The sequence below is a fragment of the Bos indicus genome, chromosome 13 (assembly GCF_029378745.1).
Source record: "Bos indicus isolate NIAB-ARS_2022 breed Sahiwal x Tharparkar chromosome 13, NIAB-ARS_B.indTharparkar_mat_pri_1.0, whole genome shotgun sequence".
NCBI lineage: Eukaryota > Metazoa > Chordata > Mammalia > Artiodactyla > Bovidae > Bos > Bos indicus.
Window position 1 is genome coordinate 37,785,671 of NC_091772.1, and position 27,774 is coordinate 37,813,444.

The 27,774-nt window shown below is 51.0% G+C and overlaps 2 protein-coding genes across 16 annotated transcripts in view; one reads left to right on the forward strand and one right to left on the reverse strand.

Annotated features, from left to right (window-relative positions):
* The window catches only part of PCSK2 (proprotein convertase subtilisin/kexin type 2), a 239,107-nt gene extending 228,243 nt beyond the window's left edge, over positions 1-10,864 (forward strand). Inside the window, exons 11-12 of the mRNA XM_019973253.2 lie at positions 5,787-6,014; positions 9,604-10,864. Of these exons, the coding sequence (XP_019828812.1) occupies positions 5,787-6,014; positions 9,604-10,090 (715 nt within the window). The 3' untranslated portion in view covers positions 10,091-10,864. The remainder of the gene's footprint in view (positions 1-5,786; positions 6,015-9,603) is intronic.
* Positions 10,865-22,643: 11,779 nt separating this feature from the next.
* Positions 22,644-27,774, reverse strand: part of LOC109568099 (sodium- and chloride-dependent glycine transporter 1-like) — a 32,640-nt gene continuing 27,509 nt past the window's right edge. For 11 of the 15 annotated variants that reach the window (XM_070801011.1, XM_070801009.1, XM_070801012.1 and 8 more), the window contains 4 exons: positions 27,629-27,763; positions 27,221-27,509; positions 23,783-24,272; positions 22,644-23,185 (listed from right to left, as the gene is read on the reverse strand). In XM_070801011.1, the coding sequence (XP_070657112.1) occupies positions 23,098-23,185; positions 23,783-24,272; positions 27,221-27,509; positions 27,629-27,763 (1,002 nt within the window). In that variant the 3' untranslated portion in view covers positions 22,644-23,097. Of the gene's footprint in view, positions 23,186-23,566; positions 24,273-27,220; positions 27,510-27,628; positions 27,764-27,774 lie in introns of those variants that run through there. The other 4 variants (XM_070801021.1, XM_070801020.1, XM_070801022.1 and 1 more) reach the window with 4 other exon arrangements.

A 27,774-nucleotide genomic window follows, 5' to 3' on the forward strand; every position in this document is an offset into this window, starting at 1 on the left:
CTCCAGGCAAGAATACTGGAGTGAGTTGCCATGCCCTCCTCCTCCAGGGGATCTTCCCAACCTAGGGATCAAACCCACGTCTCTTATGTCTCCTGCATTGGCAGCAGAGTTCTTTACCACTGAGCTACCTAAGAATCCTATATGCCAACAAAGTGACACCTAGATCCATCAAAGTGCTTGAGCAGGCTTCTGGAACTTTCAACAGATTTGTGGGCTCTGCAACAATTATTCCTCATTCTTTACCATGCTTGCAGCTTTCCTTACAGAAAAGAATGCAGTCACTGCTTAGGCATACTTCATTTTGGAGCAGTGGTCATCAACTGAGCACTCTCTTGCCATAAACGGGGGGGGGGGGGGGGGGGGGGGAAACGATACCAGGTAGTAGGTGGTTCAAACCCATCTAGGAAGCCAGTCCTCAGATTTCTCAGGACACCAGCCACCCGGGTTGGAAACCCTGAGATTAGAGTTTGGTGCGATTCATTAAGAATGGGCTCCCAGCAGAGACCATTGGGAAAGAGAGGAAGTAGGTTAGAGATGGAAAAGGATCTGAGCAAGGATGCTTTTCCAAAGGTTCTGGCCTCAGCCTGACTCCAGGAGGAGTTCTGGAATGTAAATCTTGCCTCAGAGTTTATTCCAAATCAAGGCAAGGGAGGGGGCTGCATAAGCCCTTCCTGGGGTGGTAAAGCCCAAGAGTTTTCAGTGGGCAAAAGGGCTCTAATATTCATTGGAAGAATGAAGCTGAAGCTCCAATACTTTGGCCACCTGATGTGAAGAGCTGACTCATTGAAAAATATCCTGATGCTGGAAAAGATTGAAGGCAGGAGGAGAAGGGGTCAACAGAGAATGAGATGGTTGGATGGAATCACGGACTCAATGGACAAGAGTTTGAGCAAACTCCCGGAGATGGTGAAGGATAGGGAAGCTTGACGTGCTGCAGTCCATGGAGTTGCAAAGAGTCAGAAACTGCTGAGCGATTGAACAACAACAAAGCCAGGAGTTAAAACCTCTGATCAGCATGAAATAGCCCCGGGAGAGAGCCCAGAGGAAGGAGGCCAGAAGGCTCTCTTTGTGAACACTTCCTGCAGCTCACCTCTCTTTGTGTTCAGACGAGGCACGTGGGAGTCCTTGGGGACATATGTGGCAGCAGTCAGGGCTGTTTCCTGCTCAAAGGGCCAAAGGGAAAGCTTTTCCAAAACAACCTGAATTCAGTAAACAAATTATCCTGTCTAAAACATCTGCCCATCAGGACCATGAAAGAGGGAGAAGGACCATCTCTGTGGCTCCAGGGGACAAAGGGAACCCAGTCCTCTGTCCTGACCAGTCATCACCTTGTTGTTTAATCTCATAAAATGCTTTTCTGCCAAATGCTTGAAAATACCTTCTTGATTCCCCAGAGATCATTGCTCACATTTCCCAGGGAGTCCAATATTAGTTTTGCAGGATATCTCTAGTGGGGGTTAGGTGGCACTATTGGTAAAGAACCTGCCTGCCAATGCAGGAGATGTAAGAGATGCAGGTTCGATCCCGGGGTCAGGAAGATCCCCTGGAGAAGGTAACAGCAACCCAATCCAGTATTCTTGCCTGGAGAATCCTTTGGATAGAGGAGTCTGGAGGGCTGCAGTCTACAGGGTCGCAAAGAGTTGGACAAAACTGAAGTGACTTAGCACACACACACACGCAGCTGTCTTCCCATATGTGGGGTTCTCTCCATGACTCCAGACTTACTGTGGGGTTCTGAGGGGATCATAAGGAGGCAAACTTATGGCCCAGGAGAACCATCCATAGTAAAGCAGCCCACATTCTGGGCTGGGGCAGTGTTTCCAAAAGTGACCTTCCAAGGAATGATTTTGTCATGTAAGCCCCATCAAAGTATAATAAACACAGAGACAAGTGCACACATGTTAGGGAAAGCTCAAAGACTTCTTATAAAGTTAACACATCCATGTAGTATTGGTGTTAGTCACTCAGACGTGTCTGACTCTTTGAGACCCAGTGGACTGTAGCCCACCAGGCTCCTCTGTCCATGGGATTCTCCAGGCAAGAATACTAGAGTGGGTAGCCATTTCCTTCTCCAGGGAATCTTCTCCACCCAGGGATCAAACCCATATGTCCTGTATTGCAGGTGGATTCTTTACCATCTGAGCCACCAGGGAAGCCTTACACATCCATGTAAGCAGCACCCAAATCAGGAAACAGACAATCACCTAAGTATCAGTATGAGCATTTTGGTTCAACATTATGTCTGAGAGATTCCTCCATACTGCTGTTGAATATTACTTCCTTGCAGTCCCACACATCTTAATTCCTTCTCTGGGTGATGTTTCTGAAGATCAGCTCAAGCACCTCTGCCTTCATATCTGTTCCTCAGATAAAGTTCTGATGTTCTAACATGTGGTTCTCTCCTGCCTCAGTCCCTGGCTCTCCCTCCCTGAAACTCGGGGCTCCTGACCTCCTGTGCTTTTTAGAGTTTATCACCTGAGTAATGCTTGCCTTCTCCCACCTCTGGATCCTTCAAGCCTTTGGCAGATGTATGGACAGGTCCATGGAAGCAACAATTCTGGGTCCTGTCTGACGCCATCGTTGTGTTCATGCTGTCCACACGTGCAGCCGAGGCTGTGAACCACCATCTCAGACCCGTGTTCTCAAACCCCGTGTACAGAAGCATCACCTGGGCACTGTCCTAAGTGTGCATCCTCAGGCCCGCAGCCTCCAGGAGGTCCAATGCCGGAGACCTGAGGTTGAGACCAGGAATCCGTGTTTGTCACAGGTTCCCACATGGTTCCAGAGCTGGTCCACGTTCTGTGAGATGCTCTCCTTGGGATAACTCCGGGACCCCATTGTTGGCTCCCTCGGCATGACAGGGAGGGAGCTCAGCTCCCCCCTTTTTAAATATTGAGCTGTCTGTCTATCTGCCCCCCAGACTATAGGCTCTGAGACCTTTCCACAGCCTGCTCATAACCAGTGCAGAGCCTGGACATGATACACACTCAACAGATGCTCATAGAATCACTTCACTGTGCAGTGCTTTTCCTTAGGTCTGTCTTACTTTTCCAACTCTTATATAAACTATTTAAAAGCGTGACCTATTCCTTGCCTATAACACTGAACACAGTGACTTCCATACTGCAGGTGGTCTGTACGTTTATTTTGTATTAGTTAATAGGTGTCACCTACAACCCTTGAGCTGCCATAGAAGGATTAAAGCTTGAAGCAGGTTGTGAGATCCCTGTTTTACACAATGGGGCTTCCCTGGTGGCTCAGACAGTAAATAATCTGCCTGCAATGCAGGAGACCCGGGTTTGATCCTGGGTCAGGAAGATCCCCCTGAAGAAGGGAATAGCAGCCCATTCCAGTATTCTTGCCTGGAGAATTCCGTGGACAGAGGAGCCTGACAAGCTACAGTCCATGGGGTCCCAAAGAGTTGGACACAACTAGACTACTAACACTAACACACTGTCTTCTGTCAGGCCCTCCAGGTGGTGCTAGTGATAAAGAGCCCGCCTGCCAATACAGGAAACACAAGAGACGTGAGTTTGATCCCTGGGTTGGGAATATCCCCTGTAGAAGGGCATGGCAACCCACTCCAGTATTCTTGCCTGGAGAATCCCATGGAGAGGAGTCTGGGGTCACAAAGAGTCAGACACGACTGAAGCAACTTAGCATATATGCACATCTTCTGTCAATTCAGAAGTTGCTCAGAATGTAAAAATAGGAGGGACTCAGTGTTACTTTTCAGGCATAAGCAAATGGTTGTTCAACCGGTGTCACAAATTCTGACACTGGAGTATGGGCCTTGCTCTGATTTAGTTTAGAAATGAGAACATCCTTGTTCTAACACATTCTTTCTCTCTCATGTGCCCCATGAGAGTAAATCCATGCAGAAAGGTCTAATGAGGTCCCTCAGGAAGCATAGCACATTATTGTGGCAGAACCTCTTGCAAAGGTGAGAGCTACTCCACCTGCCAGCCAGCCCTCTGATTACCCTGAAGTTAGCAGTTTATCAACACGTTTGGGTTATCAACACTTTTGGGGGTTATCAACACTTTTGGGTTAAATGAATTCAGAATCCTGTTCCACCAAAGCACTGAGCTTTCAGCCACAATCAACATCAGGGAATTTCACGCTGTTCACCTAGTCCATGTGTCCAGGGGACCATATGTCCAAAATAAATATGTTCTTAAATTTCTCAAATAAGCATTGACTTTCCTTGAAACGTTCTCCTTAAAACCTGAAAGTCTACATTTCAAGAGTGTATGAATCACAAGTGTCTTCTGACTCTGATTCAAAGCTTTGAACCAATGAAACCTGCCCATGATGAGATTTTATCAAATGAGTGATGTTCTTTGAATCATTTGATTCTGAGGAGAACTGTAGTACAAGGTTTTTCCAACATTGTTGACCATGACTCTTAGTGAGAAATACATTTTGCATTCTAACCCAACACATAACACACACACACACACATACACTTTCCCCATATTACAGTCACACTGTCATTCTCTTTTGTTCTCTTCCACTCATGACAGCTTCATTCATAAAGAACCTGGTACTCAACCTCAGCTGTCTCCTGGAATGACCCAAGAAGTGTTAACAATTTCCCAAGCCTGGGTCCCCCTCCCAGAAATTCTGATTTACTTAGTCTAAGATGTGGCTGGAGCGGTTTGGTCTTAAATGTCCCACAAATGATTTTAGTGCGCAACCCAGATACACAGGCCATGCAGTCAGTCTACCTTCTGGCCCACAAATGGGTCGTGGCTGACATCTTGAAAAACACAGTGAGAAACAGTAGACACTAATTTCCAAAGACACTTCTACAAGCCAACTTGTTTATTTGCTGAATGACGAGTGTGCCAAGGAGGGCCATCCTAGGCCTTGGGGAGACAGATGTTGTGGCTGTTGTCAGATATTGTGGCTGTTGTCTCTGCTCTTGAAGAACTGGCAGCCCATGTTCCCAAATGGAATGCTTGCAAGTAGCCAACACTCAGGTCCAAAAACAAAGCTCAGCTAGCACCCAGAAGCCCCTTGTGTCCCTTCCAAACACCAGCTGTGCAAGACCCACCATTAATCTGACTTCCAACAGCATACATTTGTTGCGCCTCTTTCTCTTCTTTAAGTGACTGTAATCGTATAGTTTGTTCTCCTCTGTGTCTGACTTCTTTGGGTCAGCATTCTCTTCATCCCCGTTATTCTGAGTAGCTATAGTTCATTCTCACTGCAGTGCAGTGTTCCATGTCCAATAAATATGTCTCATTTGGCTTATTCGCTTTACTGTGGATGGGCATTTGGGGGCTTCATAGTTTGGGCTTATGGACATTTCCAGTACATGTATATCTGGTGAATATATACACATGTTTCTGTTGGCTACACACCTAGAGATGGAACTTCTGGGCCACAGCTTAAGCATGTGGGCAACATTAAAAGATAGAGTCAAACTGTTTTCCAAAGTATTTGCAATAATTTACACTCTCATCTGCAAAATACTCAGTTGTCCCTCATCTTTGTCAACACTTGGTACTATCAGCCTTTTTCATTTTAGCCATCCCGGTGTGTGTCCGCTTTTGCATTTGAAATATATTTAATTAGGAAAGGCAAGACTTTTAACTGACGTACAGCTATACCTATATTATAAATAATGCATGGATAATCCTCCCTTGACTTGGGGGTTCACAGATGTTCCAAAATCTTACTGGAGGTCTACGTGCTATCTTAGTCATTGTGTCCCTTTTTTCTTCTCTTCACCCCTGTCCCATGCCCTTGTCCTTGAATTCTCTGCCTCCGGTCCACAGCCTGGGTCTGACCTGGAGAGACATGCAGCATCTGACTGTGCTCACCTCCAAGCGGAACCAGCTTCACGACGAGGTCCATCAGTGGCGGAGGAATGGGGTCGGCCTGGAGTTTAATCACCTCTTTGGCTACGGAGTCCTAGACGCAGGTGCCATGGTGAAGATGGCCAAGGACTGGAAGACGGTGCCCGAGAGGTTCCACTGCGTGGGCGGCTCCGTGCAGAACCCAGAGTAAGTGGGGGCAGCAAGCTCTGCCGCTACTCGTGGAAAATACCCTAAAGACACTAGCACCGTGCTGGCGACCGTGTCAGATGCCCTCTTTCTGTCCTCCCAAGATGCACTGGGTTTGATTCGGGGACAGCCAGCTTCCAGGCAGAGCTGTAGCATTGGGCAGTTTCAGAGTATCCAGTCTCCAGAGTCCTAGGGCCTGGAACTTCCATTCCTTATTGCCAAGAGGGAGAGATTTACAAAGAGGGACTTTGCTAAGGGGGAGCCCTTCAGCATCTGTGCCTTTGTAGGCTCTGGGCCACAGCAGGTGGGGGCCGTGGGCAGTGTGACGAGAGCAGGATGTAGTCAGCTGCGTCTTGGCTTACGTTCCCAATTAGCAGAAAGGTGGTACAACCGCAGTATTGAGGAGAATGAGCACTGGGGCGCCGCTTAGTCATGGTTTGTGTTGACATCAGACCTTGTTCTCCACGATGGTCCCGGACAGGAAGACTGGGTTTCTGTTGATCCTCATGCTCTGTGCTTTTGTGGGGAGGGGGGTGGGAAATGGAGAGTGTATGCCAGGATGAATGACGGTCTCCCTCCCAGGTCCAAGTGCACTGAGCACTCTGTCCTAATTCAGATACTTTCTGGAATTTGGAGCCAGAGGCAACACTGGAAATAGGCCATCTGATGCCCTCATGTTAGTTAAGGAATCTGAGGCCCTGAAGTGTGACCATCCCAGAGACTCACAACCAGCTGGGAGCTTACCCAGTGTTAGCAGCATTATATATATTTTTTTAATCTGGAAAAGTCTTTTATTATGTTTCAGCTGTTCAGGTTAAATTCATGTCACTATATATATAGATGTTCTTGCCTATATGGTTCTTACAGGGTTTTATACAAATTCATCAAGAATTTACCTTTCCCAAGTGATCTGTTGAGACAGTTTTATTCTCAGCAAAATACACATGTACACATATACTATGACAGCAATTTTAAACTTTAAAATATATAGAAATTTCTTAGGGGAAAAAAAAGGGGGACTTCTCTGGTCATCCAGTGGTTAGAACTTGGCGCTTCTGCTGCAGGGAACCCAGTTTTGATCCCTGGTTGGGGAACTAAGATCCCACAAGCCACCCAGTGTGCCCAAATAATAGAAAAAGAAAGTATATAGAAATGTGTTGGTTTGTGTGGTAAAATACATCTCTCAAGGCCCCACTCCTCAGAGGTTCTGATTTCTGAGATTTTAGATAAGGTCCAGAAGACTGAATTTTGTGGGTGGTCTCAGAAGCATTATTTTAATGAAAGGAAACTTGAGAGCTCTTTTTTATAAAATTTATTTAATTGGAGAATATATCCTGTACAATGTTGTGTGGGTTTCTGCCATACAACAAGGCAAGTCAGTCATGAAAAGTGAAAGTGTTAGTCGCTCAGTCATGTCAGACTCTTTGAGACCCCATGGACTATAGACCGCCAGGCTCCTCTGTCCATGGGGATTCTCCAGACAAGAATACTGGAGTGGGTTGCCATTCCCTTCACCAAGGAATCAAACCCACAGTTCCTGCACTGCAGGCAGGTTCTTTACCATCTGAGCCACCAGGGAAGCCCCAAGTCAGTCATAACTATATGTGTATATCCCCTCCCTTGAGAGCACTTTCAGCATGAACTCAGTTGGGTTTCCCGAGGACAGGAGCCTAGCCTGTCCCATTTGCTGGTGTGTCCTCAGGGCCTAGAACAGCGCCTGGAATTTAGCAGTCATGGGATCAATATTTGTGGAATGAATGACTATTCAGCCAGCTTCACCTGGGCACAAGGAAGGCATCTAAACAGTGGTGATAGGCAATAGGGCGGTCAGACCAGCCAGGGAAATTTGGGGTGGGGGAGGTCAGGCCTTGTTGGAAGGGCTCTGGTCTCCTGGGTGCCCTCTGCCCCCTCACCCACCCCTTTCCACCTGAACTTGATCTCAGGTGCTGATGAGCAAGGTCTGGGGCAGATGCCATGCTGGAAGAACTCAGAGGCTGGGCAGCGAGGTTCCAGGGGCAGCACCCAGACCAGCTGGGCCTCTGGCAGAAGCAGCCCTCACTGTCAGGAATCAAGCTTCTCTGGGGCCAGCCGCAGGGCTCCATGACCCCGCCGGCAGCGGCCAAGTCTATGCGGGGCTGCTCGGAAACGGGCTGGGAGCCGCTGAGTGGCGACTGTCGGGTTTATGAGTCTCCTCAGTGCTCATCTTCCCAGAGAAGCGGTCAACTCGAAAAGCAGTTTTCTAAAGAGACTTGATCAGGAGAATCCATGAAGGATGCTTGCCTAAAATAAAAGGGAAAAACAGACCTGACTGTGAGGCACCTGCGCTGGACCATCCAAGCCAGTGAGCAGAGGCACCTGGCCCACCACCCCCGCCCCGACAGCGCATTCCCCGAGCATCCTGTCTGGCTCAGCCCCCACCCTCCCCCGCCCACTCAGCTTCTTGAGCAAAGTGTTAGTTGCTCAGTGGTGTGGGACTCTTTGCAACCCAATGGACTGTAGCCCACCAGGTTCCTCTGTCCATGGGGATTCTCCAGACAAGAATGCTGGAGTGGGTTGCCATTCCCTTTTCCAAAAGATCTTTCCCACCCAGGGATTGAACCCGGGTCTCCCGCATTGCAGGCAGATTCTTTATTATCTGAACCACCAGGGAAGCCCCTGAAGGTCATGACAAACTCTGAATTTTAAGTGAATTTGGAAATCAACATTAACACTTGACCTGAATAGCAGAAGCAGCTCAATAGAGAGTGGAGGGTATGCTCAACTGCATACCAGTCAGGTGTGGCTGTGCAGTCACATTGTTATGCTAGTCATAGCAATCACTTTAGCAATAATTTCTCTTTATCAAAGTACTTAGTGCTGTAAAAGAAAGAGTTCTGAGCTCCCGTCTCACTCTCAGTTGCCCTGGTGGGACTTAGGTGCTGACAGTCGTTTTTGTTTTTGTTTTCTTTGAGAGATGATCTCAGGAGACACAGGTGAGGAGGAGGGGATGTAGACAGGGAAAGAGAGCAACCAGTAGAGAGGACACTGAGGATGCACTGACTGGCACCTCGCTGCCCTGGGTAACTAGGCTCAACCCCACTGGGGACACTGAGTTGTCCCCACCAGCAGTGAGGAAAGCAGGCTATATTGACTCACCTCCTCCTGTCAATCATTGGTTAGGGTTTTCCCTTCCGGATCAAATCCCTGACATTTTGCCGTCAGAGCCCACAGGGGCCTAGGCTGCAAGAGAACCCAGCAGAGACCTGGGAGAAGTGGGAAGAGGATCAACTGCATCGGCTGCATCGTACATCCAAACAGATCAGAGACTGCAGGTGACTTTCTCAGGGTCACACAGCTGGTATAATAATTAACCCCAGAGTCCCTGCTCTCCCCACTCCCCAGAGGGGCCTTCAAAACCCTTAGGAATCCCCAGTCAGTCCAGTGATCAAGACTCCGACTTCCAATGCAGGGGGCGTGGGTTCAATCCTTGGTGGGGGAACTAAGGTCCCACATGCCCCAGGATGCAGCCAAAATTTCTTTTAAAAACAACAAAAAACCCTGGGATAGTGTCCCCACCCCTCACTGTGTCTCCTCGCCACTCTGCCCTCAGGAAAATTCCGACCACTGGCAAGCTGGTGCTGACGCTCACGACCGACGCATGCGAGGGGAAGGAAAACTTCGTCCGCTACCTGGAGCATGTCCAAGCGGTTGTCACGGTCAACGCAACCAGGAGAGGGGACCTGAACATCAACATGACGTCCCCCATGGGCACCAAGTCCATCCTGCTGAGCCGGCGCCCCCGGGACGACGACGCCAAGGTGGGCTTCGACAAGTGGCCTTTCATGACCACCCATACTTGGGGGGAGGACGCCAGGGGCACCTGGATCCTGGAGCTGGGCTTCGTGGGGAGTGCGCCCCAGAAGGGGGTGCTGAAGGAGTGGACGCTGATGCTGCACGGCACGCAGAGTGCCCCCTACATTGACCAGGTGGTGCGGGATTACCAGTCCAAGCTGGCCATGTCCAAGAAGGAGGAGCTGGAGGAAGAGCTGGACGAGGCCGTGCAGAGAAGCCTGAAGAGCATCCTTGGCAAGGACTAGCACCTGCCCCCCCTCCCCCATCCCCACCGCCCCCTCCAGGAACCTAGCAGTGACCCTCCCCCTACACCAGCGATGCCCACGTCTAGATCTGAAGCTTCGCTCACTGTCAGTGATTCTTTTCATTCCCATGGAAGCAACCTTTTCTATTCTGTGCCCCAAATACAATGCTCCCACCCATACCTCTGTCCTGTTTGTGACTTCAAGGTCTTCATTTCTATCCTTCAGATAGGTGATATCGTGCCAACCAACCCAGGACAGCTCTCCCCCTCCATTTCTTTCATAGAAGAGAAGAGAAAGCATTTAAATAAGCCAGCCCTGGGGACTCCAAGGACGTTTTATTCACGAGCTCAAGGGAGGACCCGTTATGTAAAAGGAGGAGCCAGGTTTATGAGAGGTGAGCTCTGAGTCTCTTAAAGCCCAGATGCTGTAAATCCTTTGGGGAAAGATGTTTTGACTTTTAGCAAGATTTTCCAGGGATGTAAATGAAGGTGGCGCGAATCGAAAGGTCCCCTAGTTACCAGATGGGGAGGAGAGAGTCCAAAAGCATGAACGCAGGAAATCTTACCACCATGGTCAGCACTGTAGCTTGTCTGGCTCGCCAGTGTAGTAGGCGTAAGAGCTCAGAGGCCTGGCTGCCTTTTCATCAGCCTCTGCTCTGAGTTATGGTAAACTCTGGGAGATGCCCCCTTCACTCTCCGTGTGCCTAGTCTTTCTCCAGCCCCAGTTTTCTGGGGCTCCTCCCATAGTTATGCCAAAAAAAAAAAAGGAAGGCAGGATGGAGACACATCTAGGAAAGAGTAGCTTAGTAGTTCTTAGCACAGGGATGTTCCTTTCTGTTGCTGCTCTGGGGCTTCTTAATCTGATGAAGGGGAGAGAAGGTGAGCATTTTCTAGAGCTTTCCACACACGATTGGAGGAAAACAGCTTCTACAGTTGATGAGTTGGGGAAATGGCCTCTGTTCTGGAAGAGGTGTGTGAAGGCAAGGGGTCAGGTTTGGAGAGGTGGGCAGCCACTTCACAGGAACCCCCATTTGTATGGAGCTCCTTCCCACTGAAGGGGGAAAAGCCAGCTCATCTCCCTGTAACTTGAGACCCGAAGGAGGCAGAAGCCCTTCGCACAGAAACCACTACAGTCAGCTACAGTTGTGGCAGCCAAGCAGTCCAGGAGGGGCTTTAACCTGCAACCCAAAGGTAACATGCCCCCTTCCCCCAGTCACCCCCAGAGACAGCATCTCATCACCAAGTAGAAAGGCTTTCTGAGAGGCTGTCACTTTGTTCTCCTACCCAGGGAATAGCTCACCAGTTCCCCCCCAACCCCCCAGAACTGATGTGTTGGTTTGATTTGATTCCCAAGAACTGATCCACCCCTTCTGGCTACATTTCTCCCTTTCCGTGGGAGTAGCCTGGAGTTCCTCATCTCTAAGTTGGCAACACAGAGCAGGAGGGCCCTTCCTTGAAGGTGGGAAAGCCTGGAAAACCCAGGTTCTTTCTCTTTTCTCCCATGTTGGCATGGATTTCTACCTTCTCTAACACCATATGATCTTCTCTATAGAATGCTTTATGATGTGATAATATTTATGATTTTTAAAAGAAATTTATTACATGTTGCAAAGGTCTTTTTAAACCAGTTTAGACTTAAAGCAAAAATAAATGGAAATCATCAAAATTTCATTTCTCATTAACAGTCTGAAAATAAACCAAAGGACATTAAGTGTGCATGTATGTTTAACTGCACACAGAAATATATATACATATGTAGACTAATACACGTGTGTATATATGTGTATATATCTTTATATACACTTGTATAACTCTATATACACACATATACCTAAAATGTGTGTATGTGTATTTACTGAAGAAACAGATACCACATTCATTTCTAAAAGCATATTCAGAGGATATCAAAATGATTCTGGCTGAAGAAAAAGGCCAGTGGAAATTCAGGTGAAATGTTCATGAATTCCCATTACTTCACCTCTGTAATTTTGCACCTTTCTGTATAAACTTTAAGTATCTTATATAGCAGCACAGATACAAAATAGTTGTCCATATTTTCACAGTTGTGGTGTAATTTATGAAATTAGAGAGTAACTTATCAGCTTCTTAATAGAAATGGCAAGTTTTGATATGAGTATACAGTACATAAAATATATATAGTGCTATTTAAAAATATTTGGTCTCTATTTCATTTTTTGCATCAGTATTAACACTAAAATATGTTCAGCTAGTGAGGTTTTTATGATATCCTGATTCTAATGCAAGAGATAGTTATTTATAGTCATTTATTTTAAAAAAGAAAATAAGTGAATAATAATCACGTTCATATTGTTATTCCCTGTGACAACATTTTATAAGTAAACTTAAAAATACATGATGTAAATTAGGAGATTCAACAATAAAACATTACCTTCCAGAAATTATGTGGGATGTGATATGTATTACATAAAAACACTTCCATCCATTCTGGGAGAGAAAATTAAAAGTTGCCAGAGAAAGAGCTAGAAAGCTTGCTTTCATAAATATGCATGAAAGATTTAAAATTAGCAAATAAATCATACACAAATTATGATCTACAGCAGCATTTTTTAGACTCAGGTTATACCACATTGGCAGTTGTCATATAAATTTAGGACGTTAAAACCAGCATTTTGGAGTAGAATAGGCTAGCATAACAACAGATCATGCATATTAATGATAACAATTGTTTCCTGACTTTTTTTTTCCCAGAAATGTGTGTGTGTGTGTGTGTGTGTCTGAGTGTATTTGTAATACATTTCTTATTGGAGTCATGGCCAAAGATCTTTCAGAACGCTCTTCTAGAATACATTCACCAAGGTAGACCAGTTCTACTGTAGTGAAACAGCCCCCAGATCTCAGAGGTTTCACACAACAAAGGTGTGTTTATCATTTACACAAATTTCATGGAGGATCTGGGTAACTCCCCAAGACCATTTGCCACGCAGTGGCTCAGAGATTCAGGCTGCTCCAACCTTCACCCTTAGGTTTGTCATAACAGCATGAGGCTGTGACGGTCAGTAGGCGAGAGAAAGAACCCATGAAGACTCACCCTCTTCTGCCTTCAGTACGAAGGAGACACACAAGTCATTTGACATAGTGTGCGCTCGCCAGTCCTGGTCAATGACGCTGCTACACAGGAAGCGACAGAGAGATAACAGGACAACCAGTAGAATCCTCAGTGAGCACCGGGGTCTCTACCATGGAGAGGACTTGATAATCCCTTAAAACATACTCTTACATATTGATTTACATGGCAACCTGTTCATGAAAAGTCTCTCAAACTGGCTCCACCCATGTGACCACACACTATTCTAGCAAATCTGGAGAGTTATTCATAAAAATACAAATATCTTACATTTACCATATTTGTTGTAAAAACAATTTTCAGTTTTGTCCTGTGATCCACTACTTACAAAACCCAACTAGTAAAATCTTAAAAAAGCCTGTGGCTGAAAACACATACTGAAAGGCATAAGATCCAATCTGATCTTATGACAGACTGAATGCTGCTTTTCAACACTTAGATCCAAAGAATGATTTCCCAAAGATAAAATTTAAAAACTGATCATTCTTGGGACTACCCTGGTGGTTCAGTGGTTAAGGCTTCACCTTCCAGTGTGGGGGTTGAAGGTTCGATCTCCTGGTTGGGGAGCTAAGACCCCACATGACTCAGGGCCAAAAAACCAAAACATACAACAGAAGTGACATTGTAACAAATTCAGTAAAGACTTTAAAAATAGTCACATCAAAAACTGTTTTTTAAAAAACTGATAATTCTTACAGACTCACTACCATGCATCATTATTGTCGTCACTTATAAATTACGAAGAGCGGTTTTCATGAGAGCGATGCCTTCATGGATTGGCATCACCTGAGAACCACACATTACAAAACCTTTAGGAAACGCAACCAAGCATTTCCTATTTAGAGATAAAAGTGCATTAGGAGGATTGGTGAACTCATAGCCAGAGTAAGTTTTTTGGATGCCAAGAGTCTAATTTGATAGAAATTTCTAGAACTCAGAATGCCAAGATTAGAGACACTGGCTGTAGGAGAGGACAAGGGGATTGAAAAACACTGGGAGTTTGCCGTAAACACAAGCACAGGCTGGGTCTTGGGCCAGGGAAGGTGATTTGATTGTAGCTGCCATGCGGTCTTCTGTCAAAGAAGGACAGAGTTGCGGCGGGGCGGCGGGGGCGTGGTGGGCATGCAGCACATGGGAGCTTAGGAAATGCAGAGTCATGATGGAAGCTGGGGACAGTATCTGAGTGCTCAGTGTAGGGGAACACAGAGGCCGGTATCAAGGGGGATTCTAGCCTCTGAAGAGCTGACGTCAGTTGAGGACCGGGCATGGAGAGGCCCGCCCCAGGCGAGCTCCTGGAAACCCCTCCACCCCCTCCACCTGCCAACGGTGAATCCACGCCCACGCACAGCCTCCCAACACTTTATTCGGCTTCCCAAGGACACTGGCAGCAGGAGAGAGGGTGACCTGCACCTGGACTCTAGGAAAGAGGCTCCCTCTTTGCTTTACAAATTTATCAACTCCTACTTGAGTTGGTCCACTAGTCTCTTGGGCATTTCATTGCCAAGAGGCCCTTTCCTTGGGTTCAAGCACCTCTCTGTTGAATTTGGTTTTGAGCTTATAAGGGGCCAGGAATCAAAATCTAACCTGAAGTAAATTTCCCAAGCCAGCCTGCCAGCTTCATTTTTCTTCTAGAACTTAGAAGACACGCACTGTCAATCTGGGGATAGAATAAACAAACTGATGATGGAGAAATGCGCTCGGCCCCAGAGATGAAGACTCTAATATTCAGTCCTGGGCAGTTTGGGATGGGATGGGGGTGATTAGAAATCTCAGCCCACAGGGTTTTACATGCCCAAACAGCCAAATGAGGCTGGGAATTCCTTAGTTCTAAAGTGAACTGTTACCAGTTCCCACCTGGATGGCTTCAGGCCACCCCACCTTCACCATCCCAGCATGGTGGTCTCATGTCATAGTGCCCTGAAAGATGTTCTGGTTCACCCAAGAGGACAGCCACGGGCTCCTCCAAGCTGGATGGAAGACAGAGACTGCAACTTATCTTTTTCTCTTTTGACCCTATGTCCTGGAACTGGCCACAGGTGACAGAGAAGCTGCCACAAGCACGCTAGCATGCAGGTGAAGGTGAGTTATTGACTAAGGATGTATCTCCTGATAGAATATACATCTCCACTCAAAACCCCATTTATTTGAGTAAAACATAGGTCAGCATGGCTTCTCTGTGGCATTTATTTGCTTTCATCCAAGCACACGGGATCAGAGTCAAGCATTTGCAGTAATTGTGGTACTTAAATGATGCTCTTCATCATCAATGTGCCAAGTGCCATACAAGTTTTGAGGTGACTTTACTCACCACTAACAGTCCAACTACAAGTCTAGGATATAGTACTTAAGGATAAACTTGATCATAATGGTTGCTTGGAGATTCTTTCTTATAATAAAGCTTCAAGTCAAGGAGAGACTTAAATGGAATTTTCCAACATGAAAAAGAAAAGGAAAAAACCAGCAGCAATGCCAGGTAAGCAGTATCTTCTGATGCAAGTTGGATTTTGTATGAGACCTTGTTGGTGCGTGTGCCCTACAGCAGGGATCAGCAAACCTGGTATATAAATGTAAATATTCTTGTTTTGTAAATACAGTTTTATTGGAAGCCATCACATCTATTTGCTTTTGTGTTGTCTGTGGCTGTTTTGAGGCTAACATGGCAGAGTTGTGTAGTTATTAATACAAAAGAGCCCAAACAGCCTATAACCTGGCAGAAAAAAAGTTTTCCAACCTTTACCCTGTATCTCTCTCCCTGGACAGCCCCGTAGGTCACCACACACACCAAGCATGCTCTCTCTGTTAGGGGTGTCCTCTGGCTGCAGAGGTGCATAGGACCTCACGTGCAACAGGCCGAAAAGCCAGGGAATCAGTGCCCCAGAGCCATGCTCACCTGGAGAAGGAGGGGGAGCTGATCCACAGACACCCCAGCTTCCTCACCTCCTGTAGGGATGACTGATGATGCTCTACGTGGCCTCTTCCCTGCAAGTGGACCACAAAGCAATAGCCCGAAGTTAGTGCAGCCTGAAATACCACCGGTGATATTAACAGACAGAACTGAGTATAAGGCGCTATTTGTGTTATTTAGTTGCTAAGTCATGTCTGACTCTGCGATCCCATGGACTGTAGCCCACCAGGCTTCTCAGTCCATGGGATTTCTCAGGCAAGAATACTGGAGTGGGTAGCCTTTTCCTTCTCCAAAAGCACTATAAATAGAGCATAAAGAAGCATTATCTTCTTAATTAGAAAAGCAGAAGAGACCACTAATGCACCACATGGACAAAGCACCTGCATCGAACAAGCAGGCTTGCCGGACACCACCACCCCTGCCCAGAGGTGGAGCGTGAGCACCCCTGGCAGGATGCCCTGGAAGACCCAGGTCTCTGAAGAGACCGTAGTGAGGCCACTTCTGCAGATGTTGGAAAGACGGAACTGGCTTTCAGCTGTTGCTCAGGGAAGGAAGTGCCACGACCAGGATGAAGTAGCAAACGAGGACCACAGTCTCTCTCTTCCTGCCTTCCCTCTCCCTGACCAGGGGGATGATGGTGTATCAGGGATAAGACCGCAGCTTCACAGCCCTGGCACCCACCGGAGGATAGACAGGCTGGCTTGGAGCTAAGAGCCTGGGCTTTCTAATAGCATGCCCAGGCCCTGTGATCACCACTCTACAAACCACCGGCACCTGAGATCTTGTTTAGGGTCTGCTCTGGGGGCAATCCCACCTAACTGAAACCTCCATGAATCTCCACCTTGATACCAAGCCTCCTTCACTGGAGGTTTTCTTGGGGATCTCTGAGGTTGCAAGAACAGAAACCAACTCTGACTCATAAAGACACGGAAGCTGCATATCCAAAACAGGCAGTGTAGCACTCAGAACTGAAGGGAAGCCTAAAGAGCCAGCCTGAACCAGCCTGGAAAGGGACAGAGGCTGTAGCGAGCCCCGGGACCAGAAGGCACAGTGGGAACCATGGGGACCACATCAGGACTCCCCAATCACAGGGCGGCTCCTGCATGTTCATCTTGGCTCCACTGGACTTGGATCTCCTATTCCAACAGTGGGTCTGGTTTGGGACACTTGCCCACCCACGGTGAGAGGAAGGCGGGGTCTCGTGGGTCTGATCAGGGCTGTAACTTGTGTGAAGGCGCAGCTCCTCAGGACAAGATCAGGGCTTCCCCCACCCAGCAGTGGGGAGGGAGGGGTGTTTGCTGGGCAGATGCCAACCAGCCATCTCAGATTGTTCCTCCCAGAAGCTGACTCTGACACAGGAGTCGAGGTCAAGTCATTTATTTGGAAGGAATCATCTTTATGTAGGGAAGCAGGCAGTGGGACAGAAGAGGAGGAGTCCCATTTGGACCACGGGGATGGGTGGGTCTCTCCACCCACATCTGCAGCTGACACCCACTGGAGACCATGTACAACAAGCCTCTGGGTGGTCCCAACGGAACAGCAAGAGAGCTGGGGTGTCCATGCACCTGGACATCACCATTCTAGATGAGGGCCGCTCCCGGAGCCCCAGTACTGACAGCCTGCCCCATGTGTGGACTGAGCTCACTCCTGGGGCTGCAGGAACCCCCAGCAGAGTCACACGTGCCTGCTCTGCTGCTTATGCCTGAACCAGACCAGTGAGGGCTGGAGGACCAACCTGGGGGCCAGCTCCTAACTGCGGCTGAAACAACAGTAGTTACTGGTCACCGTGACTCAAATGCTTGAAAAATGGTGGGTCCTGGGAACTGGGAGGCAGTTTCTTTATGGAGGAGGTGGCTCTGGACAGTCTCGGTCCTGGGCTTGAGGCTGAGTCAAAGAGGAGACCAGCCTCCTCCTGCTCCCTGATACAGCAGTTTGGACCAATCATTCCGACCACTGGCACTTTGGGGTCTCGGTGTTTGGCAAAGCTCCAGCGTTCTCCTGTCATCCATGTTGTTGGGGAACCTGCTTTGGGCCCCTGTGTTTATTTTTTATACAAACTTAAGTGCTTGTTTTCAGAGACCTCAGGAGAGGAAAGCCCAGGAAATGAACCCATTCTGCAGCTCTCCCGGGGAAAACAGAACCAGGTAGGAAAAGTGCAGAGGAGCAGCCAGGAAAATGAGCGAGTGGGGCGCTGGGGCAGGGGGAGCGGGATGGGGGAGGGGGCGCGGAGCGTCGAGGGTCAGAGAGCCCGCCGAGACCCCAAGGAGCTCACCGCAGGCTTCCCTGCACTTCACACTGCAACCCTGGCTTCAAGCAAGGGGGGCTCCGTGAGACGCTGCTCATCTGGTCCCTTGGTCCCCCTGGACCTACCGCCTTCCTCCCCTCCTCCGGGTTCTCCCACACTCCCCCCTTTACTTGTCTTCCTTGAACAGCCTAGTCCGTTCCTGCCCAAGAAAAGGCATGGAAGTAATAAACCCACCGGACTCATATTTCTCGGTTCTTTCACCTGCCCTGGAGTCTAAAGGTGCCCAGGGATGAAAGGTGCTTGGAGTCTAGGTGATGTGCATGGTTGATACTGCGAAACCACCTACCACGGGTGTGAGTTGGGCTTTGCTAGCCGGCACCGCCCTGGAATGGGCGGGGCCGGGGCCCTCGGGGGCGGGGCTTGAGTAGAGGGCCCGTTTCCCGGGTGACGGCCGCGCGGAAGAGGCGGGGCTAGGGCCTCCTGGCTCCCGCGGCCGCGACCTGAAACCGTGGCCTCCGACAGTCGGTCTGTAGTAGAGCAGAAGAGAGCGCCAGAGGCCAGCGGCTCTGGACCGAGCAACTCTAGTCGTGGGGACGGGCGACCGAACGGAATGAGGCTTGGGAGAGGCCGGTCCGAGGGACAGGCTGGGGGCGTGGCCTGTGAGACCCGGAAGCTAGCGAGGCGTGAGTGGGTGTGCCCGGCTCTGGGCAAATAGCAGTATATCGGTAACCCGGAGCTCCAGCTGTGGTCCCGCAGGTCCAAGTGAGCGACCGCGCGTCTCGGGGGCAGCGGCGCGGGCGGGCCATGCCTAGGGACTCCCAGTCACTGTGGGAACTGGTAGAAGAGCACGTTCCGCTCCCGGAGCGGCCCGAAGTGAAGAGGATTCTAGGGGAGACGACAGTGGATCTGAGCCTGGAGCGGGCAGAGGTGGGGCGTAGGAAGGTGGGCCCCACGGCAGACCTGTCCCACGACTTGGATGCTTTTCTCACCTTTTACGGGTCCTTAGCCCTCCCCAGTAACTCTCGAGCTCTTGTCGGATCTCACTGTCCCCCCAACCCTCTCCAATTTAACTGACCGGCCCCTCATTCCCCCAGCTTCCCTGCCTCCCTTCACTTCCCTCCGCAGTCGCCGAGGTGCCCCAGCTCTCCTTGCAGGTAGTGATGTTACAATCATTGCTCCAAGAGGCCCGATCTATCCAAGCCTCTGGATCGCGCCCCACCTCTGACCTCTCCTCCCTTCTGGCACCACCGCCCCTCTTAAGAGATCTTGTGTGCCAGGAACTGCAGCAGCTGCTCCAAGGTCTCCGCCTGAAGGCCATCTGTGAGGGCAGGTGGAGCTCCAGACCCGGGTCTGAGCCCTGTCTCCAGAACTCAGATGGGCTAGCCTGGCAACTGACAAGGGGCCAGGGTCGCCTTTTCTGTGGTTCCCTGGAAGGAGCCCCTGAATTGCCTTTAAATCTTCTGCAGGGACCAGACCCACGCGTGGGTCCAGTATAGCCCCAGCGTCCTGTGCTTTGCCTTGGAGGAGCCCAGGCGTGATTTGCCAGAACAGGAGATGTTCCAGATGAGAGCTGGTGAACCCAGGTATAGTAGTAGGAGAGGCGGAATCTGTCCTTGCTAGGAAAGGGTCCCCAGCCAGCTGGTAGGTCCCACCTGCGGGCATAGAGGAGTTCCTGGTCTGGGACTGACACTTCTACAGCTACCTGTGGTAGAGGTCAGCCCATGAGGGCTGCAGAAGCCCAGGAAACACATCAATCCTGAGAGCTTGGTTCCAGCTGGGTGTTAAAGTATGAGGAACAGACTTCCAGACAGATACAAAAAGAAGTGCTTTGCAGGAAGAGGAAGAAGTACACGAAGATATGAGTGGAAGGAAGGACTTCATCCAGGGGCCAGTTGTCCCTCAGGCTGGGATAGCCAGGCTGCGAGGACTGGGTTAAAGAGGGCTAGGGACTGAGGGAGATAAATGAGCAGCAGCGTGTTCATCAGTGAATGGCAGCAACTTACGTCTCACACATCCTTATGAAGAGGGTGGTGTCCCCATTTTGCAGATGAGGATACTAAAGCTCAAAAAGGATGATTGACTTTCCCAGACTCACACATAGGAAAAGGCAGAACCCATGCGCAATCCCAGGCTCCAGATCTCCTCCTTTTAGTACCATCGTGTATTGCCTTTGTGAGAAAGCACAAAATTATCTAGGAGAAATGGCGATTTTGTCCTGAAGGCCTGGGGTGAAGCAGCATGGGAGAGTGAGGTTGACTTCATCTGCCAGCAGCTGTCACTGGGACCTCAGCGTCATCAAGGACCAGCTGAACGTGTCCCACACTGACCAGGCTGCTGGCCACCTGCGGTGAGGCCCCCAAGTGTGTGCAGTGGGGGTGGAGACAGGGAGGGTGGGACTGCGGATGGACCCTGATGTACTGGGACTACTGGGAGGAGAAGGGACAGAACACACCTGGCTGGGAGACCCAGGAGAGAGGGGCTGAGAGGTGGAAAGGGCAGGATGCTGATGAGGTTGCTGCCAGGAATCAGTCAAGTACAGATGCCTACATGGGCCTTGGCCTGAGGACTTTTATCCTGGGAGGTGGGGAAGAGATGACACACAGAAGAGTTTTTAAAGCAGGGACGGGGCTGTGATGTGAGAGAGAATGGAGGCAGGAGGACCCGCAAGTCTAGTCCTATCATGTAGAGAGAATGCTGCTCCTCAGGGTGGGCACTGGGAGGCGGGCAAGGAAAGAGGACACACCCTGCCCAGGAAGAGGCTGGCAGGGCTGCAAGGCTGTGCTGGAACAGCATGAGGGCAGCAGAGGAAGAGGTGGACTGAGATAGGAGGGCGTAGAGGAGGGTCCTGGGGAGGCTGGGGGTGGGGACCTAGTGGAGGGCTCTGCTGAGACCCGGGCCTGCTTCCGGTGCTGCACTGTCCATGTCCCCGGGCCCTCCTGGAAGAAGAGTGCCGTGCACTGGAGAGGGAGATTCCCATCCTGCAGGTGAGCTGCAATCCTGGGCCGCCCCACCCCCAGCCCTTCTGCTGAGCGTAGACACCTCAGTGTCTTACTCAGGGCATGAGATTCACACACATGTGTCTGTGTGTCTGTGCCTGCAGAGGTTGTGTGAACCCTGGGTCCGTTTTTCCTGTGTGCACACATATGTGTGTCATCCTTAAGTACGTGAACCCATATTCCAGTTGAGTCCCAAAGTCCGAGGTCAGCACTTTCAGATCAACTGCTGGGTCTGCCTAGGTCTTTTGCCTCCTTCTCTTCCCCAAGTCTGGGTTCAGGCCTGCCACTCCCTTGCCAAGCTCAGCTTTTCAGGGAGAGGCTGGTGTTCCTCTCAGGAGTGCCCCCAGGTGGTTGGGAGGAAGAGACTGCACGGGCTGGTTCCTGTGCCTCACACTGTGGGGATCCTGGCCTGGGCACCCTGCCCACTCCTGTCCCACCCCTGCTGTAAAGCCAGGCACTGAGCCAGCCCTCCGTGCAGCGCTGCCTGGAAGATGAGTATTCAGGGGCCCCTCGGCCCTCTGAGGCAAGCCTAGAGCCCACCCTAGCAGGTGAGGACCCTAGCAGGCCCCAGAACACCCAGCACTCTGCTCCCACCCCGTCCCACCTTGCTCTTGTAACACAGCCTGGAAGACCGGGTGCTGTGTCTCAGGCAGAACCTCTCCTCCAGAGCTAAAGCAACAGAAGGCAGCCATGCAACAGGAGCTGCAGGCACCCCTGAGGCCTTCCTATGTCTCCCCCAACCACAGGTAACCCAGAGCAGACAGACAGCTGAATGAGGCAGGCTGAGGGGCAGGCCATGGCCCCCTTGCAGCTACTCCCTCCCATTCAGGCCACAGCCCTTGGAGTCCTCCAGCCAGGGCACTGGACTCCTGCCTTGCCTCCATGGGGCTACTAGAGTTTGGGCCAGGCTTCTCCAGTGCTTCCTGCCCGCTCCCCGTCTGGAGCGCTGCCCCAAACTTCGCAGCCTGGCTACCACCTGCCACTGGGGACAGAAGATTCAGTGCCTCCCTGGGAAAAGGCCAGCTTCTACTCTGATGTCCAGTGTAGCACCCCAGGCCCCAACATGAAGGGCTGCTCAGGAAGGAGGCTTCAGCTTCCATTGGAACTCGTCCTGTCTACTACTGCTTTCAGCTGCCAGGGTCCAGCCCACTTCAGATCTAGTCTAGGATGAGCCCTCCCCAGGATTCCACTGCTGTCTGTCTGTCTGTCTGGCCCCCACCCTACCTTCTTACCAGGGCCTCAGTGTCCGGTCCTGACTGTCACAGCCTCTGGCCTTTCTCCTCCCAGGCATCCCCCCAAAGGCCTGGCAGGAGGAGGTCTTGTCCCAGCCCTGACTCTTGTCCCCCTGGAGGACCCAGACAAAGCACAGCAGCAGCTCAGAAACAGGAATAGAAATTTCATTAAAACCTATGGACTTTAAAATCCTAGTGGTACGCAGATGGTTGGGGGTGGGAGGCGCACTGTTATTGCTACAGAGGATTAGAGGCAGCTTTTCCAGGGCTGTCACTGCACGGAGGACAGACACACAGACCCTGCAGGGCTTGGGGGAAGGAGTTTTGGCTCCAGAGAGTGGTTCGGGCACACGGGCTCAATTTGGCACGTTGAACAAGAGTAGCCCAGTTCAGGAAGACTGGGCTTCAGCCTAGTGGTGGTAGGGCAGTGGGATGTCATTTAGGGTCCATTCCCCGGGGCTCTGGGCTCAAACCTCCTGCTGAGCATCACCCCCAGAAACGAATTCTTTGGGCAGGTTGTTAGGTCATGGGCCTCTGCTGGGCAGGCCCTGACAGCCAGTGCTGGAAGGAGGTGCAGGGACCTCAGAGTTGCCGAGTGACATGCAGGTGTTCCTGGAAGACAGATTGGGCCCGAGGCCAAGGCAAGGGGGTAGCAACCATAGATAAGACAAAAGGGCCAGGCCACACAGCCTGACCGGTAACACTACACAGCCCCCTCCCTCCACCTCCCTGCCTCCAGGTAGGAAGATCTGAATTAGCCTGGGGTAGGAAGATCTGAATTAGCAGAGGCTGGGGTCCACCCCAAGGGCGGGAACACTGGTCAGGAGGCCGAAGATTCAGGGACAGGGACAGGTAGGGGACCCACCCAGAACCTCAGCTCAGGGCAAAGTGTGGGGGCATCAGAGGCCATGTGAAGCCCAGCAGGTGTCTGGGGACCTGACCTGAGACCCCTCCAAAGTGCTACTGGGCCCCCCAGAAACCCCCACATCACCGAAAACCCCCAGCTGCCATCTTGGCATCTAAAGGACCTGTAAACACTAGGGAAATGAGCAGAAATGACCGTGCTAGCAGTGGTGGCCAAGGTGACAGGTGCCACCCCTGAGCAGGGCGTGGTGGGGGCAGGCAGTGACACCTCTCCACTGTCTCCCGAGTCTCTGTGTTGGGAGCACAGGGTGGGGATGGGGTACTCCCCCCAGGAGCTGTGCTCACATCTGGGAGTCCTGCAGACGGCTGGAGTCATTACTGCCCACCATGGGAATCTGGGCCTTGTCCAGGTGCAGCGGCTGGAACTCAAGTCCATCTTCAGGGGAGGGTGGAATGGTGGGGGCGTAGCGCCCTGTTCGGTGCTTCAGGAGGGCGGGACCCCAGTCTCTGCTTGGCTTTGTTGAGTTTTTCAAACGCTGCAGGAGAGGTAGGCATGAAGGAGGGACGGGCGGGCAGAGTGCATCAGAAGGGAGCCCTGGAGCGCCATCCATCCATCCACCCTCTTCTGATTCACCTGGCTGCCCCTGCTCCCCCCACCCCTCACCTGGAGGAGGGTGTCCCCATCTGTTCTCCGGAAGTGGAACAGGGCGTAGAATGGAATGCAAATAACAGAGGACAGAGCCATAAGGAAGCCAATGGCCTCGGCCCAGCTTGGATAACGGTACTGGTTGTAGGTGATTGGCTGGTACTGGATCACCAGGAAGATGAGAATCAACTGCAAAGAGTGGGGGTTGGGAGTGGGCGTGAGTCCTGCCCAGCCCTACCCAGGCCTTAGGCCTCCTATCAGCACTGCTCCCCTCCCTCTCCAGTTTCCCAGACTAGAAAGAGGCATTTCAGGGAGGGCAGGGGTGACATCAACATTTGCTTAGCGGAATAAGCTGATGGCACCAGGGGTCCAGGGTATGATGGGCAGGTGGACACTGTGGAAGGGGAGGGGTCTGGCTTCTGGATAATCCTGAAGCAGGCAAGAAACTGTTCAGCTGCCTTGGCCCTTGGAAGTCAGTTCTACTCAAAGACTTGCAGCGGCCACCCACTGCCTTGCTGAAGTAAGGACGAATCGGTGGCTTTTAAGGCTTCAATGGCATTTTCCATCTACTAAGGATTTTTTGAACTGTGGTGTTGGAGAAGACTCTTGAGAGTCCCTTGGACTGCAAGGAGATCCATCCAGTCCATCCTAAAGGAGATCGGTCCTGGGTGTTTATCAGAAGGACTGATATTGAAGCTGAAACTCCAATACTTTGGCCACCTGATGCGAAGAGCTGACTCATTTGAAAAGACCCTTATGCTGGGAAAGATTGAGGGCAGGAGGAGAAGGGGATGACAGAGGATGAGATGGTAGGATGGCATTTCCGGCCCAATGGACATGAGTTTGGGTAAACTCCAGGAGTTAATGATGGACAGGGAGGCCTGGCGTGCTGCAGTTCATGGGGTCACAAAGAATCGGACACGACTGAGCCACTGAACTGAATTGAAGCATTTTTTTAATGTTTCCTCCAGACCTGGGAGCTCCTGGATTGCATCAGCTCTAGGTCTCCAGTGCCCAGCACAGCGCCTGGCACAATCTCATGTGCTGATCTGAACTGACTTATGCAGGGAGGTGGGAGCAATGGGGGAAAGGAAAGGGAGAAGTCCTGCCAGTCTATGGCTGCAGAGACAGCAGCGGACAGCCAGGGGAGGCTCCGAAGCCTAGAAACCGTGTCAGGCAGGGGGTGCTCTCAGGAACCGCTTTGGAAAGAGCCGAGGGACACCAGAGATAAAGCCTAGGGTTGCAGCAACAAAAATACTACAGGAAGCAGAAAGATGGGCAGGTGTTTCATGGGCCACTTGGAGGGCCTGGAACAATGGGTGCTGCTTGGCAGGAGGCCTCAGCATACACCTACCAAGCCTTCAGCCACATCCTCGAGCTCAGGCCCCTCCAGCCTTTTTAGTGACTAAATTCTAGAAGTCAGGACCTGCATCCGGGGGATGCTGCACTTAGAGGAGCTTATAACAAGTTTCCTGAATGGAACTAGAGCCTGATCTAATGTGTGGACAAATTCCTTATTTGAACTGATAGAAGGATGAGTTTATAAAAAAAAAAAAATCTTTTCAGCACTATGAAGAAGTAAAGCCTCCAAAAGAAAGCTAACAGCCCAGAAGCACACGGTCCACAGAGCCTGGCCTCCTCACCCGAGGGGATTCCAGCCTGGCTTTCTGAGCACAGAGAAGATGCTGCGGGCTTTGCCTCAGTTTCCTGGAGACACCGGACCCAGGCTGCCTCCTTCCTCCTGCCCTGCCTGGGTGGTGCCCTGGGTCTCCCCACAGGGCAGCAGCTTCCTGGGAGCCCTGGAGGATGAGCTCCCCCAGAGCAGGTCCTGGGCCAAAGCCATAACCCCCGAGGGCACAGCGTTTGGCTGTGGTGTCTGCCCTTCCCTCCCTCCCACCACTTACAGGACACTTCCTCTCCTCCTGTTTCAAAGCTGAGCCAGTAGCCAGAGCTGGTGCCTGTGCCAGGCTTGGGAAGATTCCACATTCCATGTGATGGAGGCCTCAGCCCTCAGGGGCCTTTTTTATTTTTTTCCAGAAACATGAGCCAATGTGGAAATCCGGTGCTGACCTCTCTGGGGCACAGAGAAACTGGCACGGCTCGGGGGCATGACTCCAGACACTGCCCTGACCATCGGGCTGACCCCTCTATCACTCAGAGACAGCCCTGCCTCTTCTCTGTGGAGGGACCATTACACTAGCAAATCCCTCCCCGCAACCCCCCACCCCCACTCCCGACTTCTCACCCTGATCATAAAGGAACAAAATCAGGTTTTTAGTCCACAGACCACTCCTCCTCCTAAACTTGTTTCTAGTGCAGCATGGGCCCAGCACACACGCTCCAGATCAGACCACCTGCTTTACATGAGGGCTCTGACCCTTAGAAGCTATATAACCTTGGATCAATTACTTAACATCCCAGGGCCTCAGTTTCCTCATCTGTAAAGTGGGGATAATAATGAAACCATGGAGAGTTGTATCACGAGACTTAGTATATTGTTCCTGGTCATGGTGGGCTTTCCCTCCACCACTTCTACTCCGTGCTGGGGGGTCTGTCTTGCAGGTGTTGAATACTGGTGAAAACCCAGAACTCCCCTTCCCAAGCCAGCCTATTCCAAGGTGGCTTAGGAGGGTGTCCCGGATCCTGAGCTGATACCTGACTTGCACAGCCTGCTTCTGGAACATGCGTTCACACCACATACCCTGAGCACTCCAAGCACCTTGGCTATGAGGGACTAGAAACACGAGCTCAGTGAAGCTGTCAGAGGCCAACGCCAAGGTCAGTTATGATTTCCAAGGCTCCTCTGGGGGGATGCCAGGTTTATACCAGGGAGGGAGGGCCGGCTCTCAGCTGCTGCCAGCCTATTTTCCCCTTCTGAAGCTGGGCACTGTCTTCCATCAAATACAGGGCCCTGTGCTCCATTCCTAACCCAAGGCCAGGGCTTGGGTGGTTCTGAGTCTCCACACCTGTCTGACTCTGTACAGCTTCACTCAGACTTCCAGTGACCTGAACTGTGGGTGTGGAGCCCCAGGGGGAACTCTGGCCTAATGGTTGGGCTCGTGCTCTTCCTTGGCTGGTTCCCAAGAGAAGGATGCTCGCCACCGGGGCAGCAGGGGAGGGGCCAGCAAGGAACTTACAAAGATGATGGTTGGTGAGATGAAGCGCCAGCAGATCTGGAAAAAGCAGGGTGGTGGGAACCCCAGCATCATCTGGACGTCCTCGGAGTAGTTCTGGTGCCCTGGACAGAGGGAGGTCAGCAGCCCACAGAACAGCGTGAGCAGGCCAGGGGCTGGGACACAGGAGGCCGTGGAAGCTTGGGTACTTACCGTAAATGTACATAATGGACACACACATGATACAGGAGATGATGACCAAGGAGTAGCTGGCCGCATAGTTGTCCATCAGCAGCAGCCAGTAGATGCCTGCCTATGGGCCAGTGGGCAGCTGAGTTGGGGGTGGCTGAGGCTACGGGCCCCTTCTCTCTGCTGTCTTCCCCCCACCCCATACCCTGGCAACTTCAGCCCAGCCTTTGCCTTGGTTCTTACCTGGCTGGTGAGGGGGATACCCAGAAGGAAGCCAGCCACAGCCACGCCCAAGGTCACATAAATCTTTTGCTGTAGGATCCACTGGTTCCCTACCTCATCCACAATGGCTGTGACCAGCGTCTCTAGGAGGCAAAACTGCAGGACAC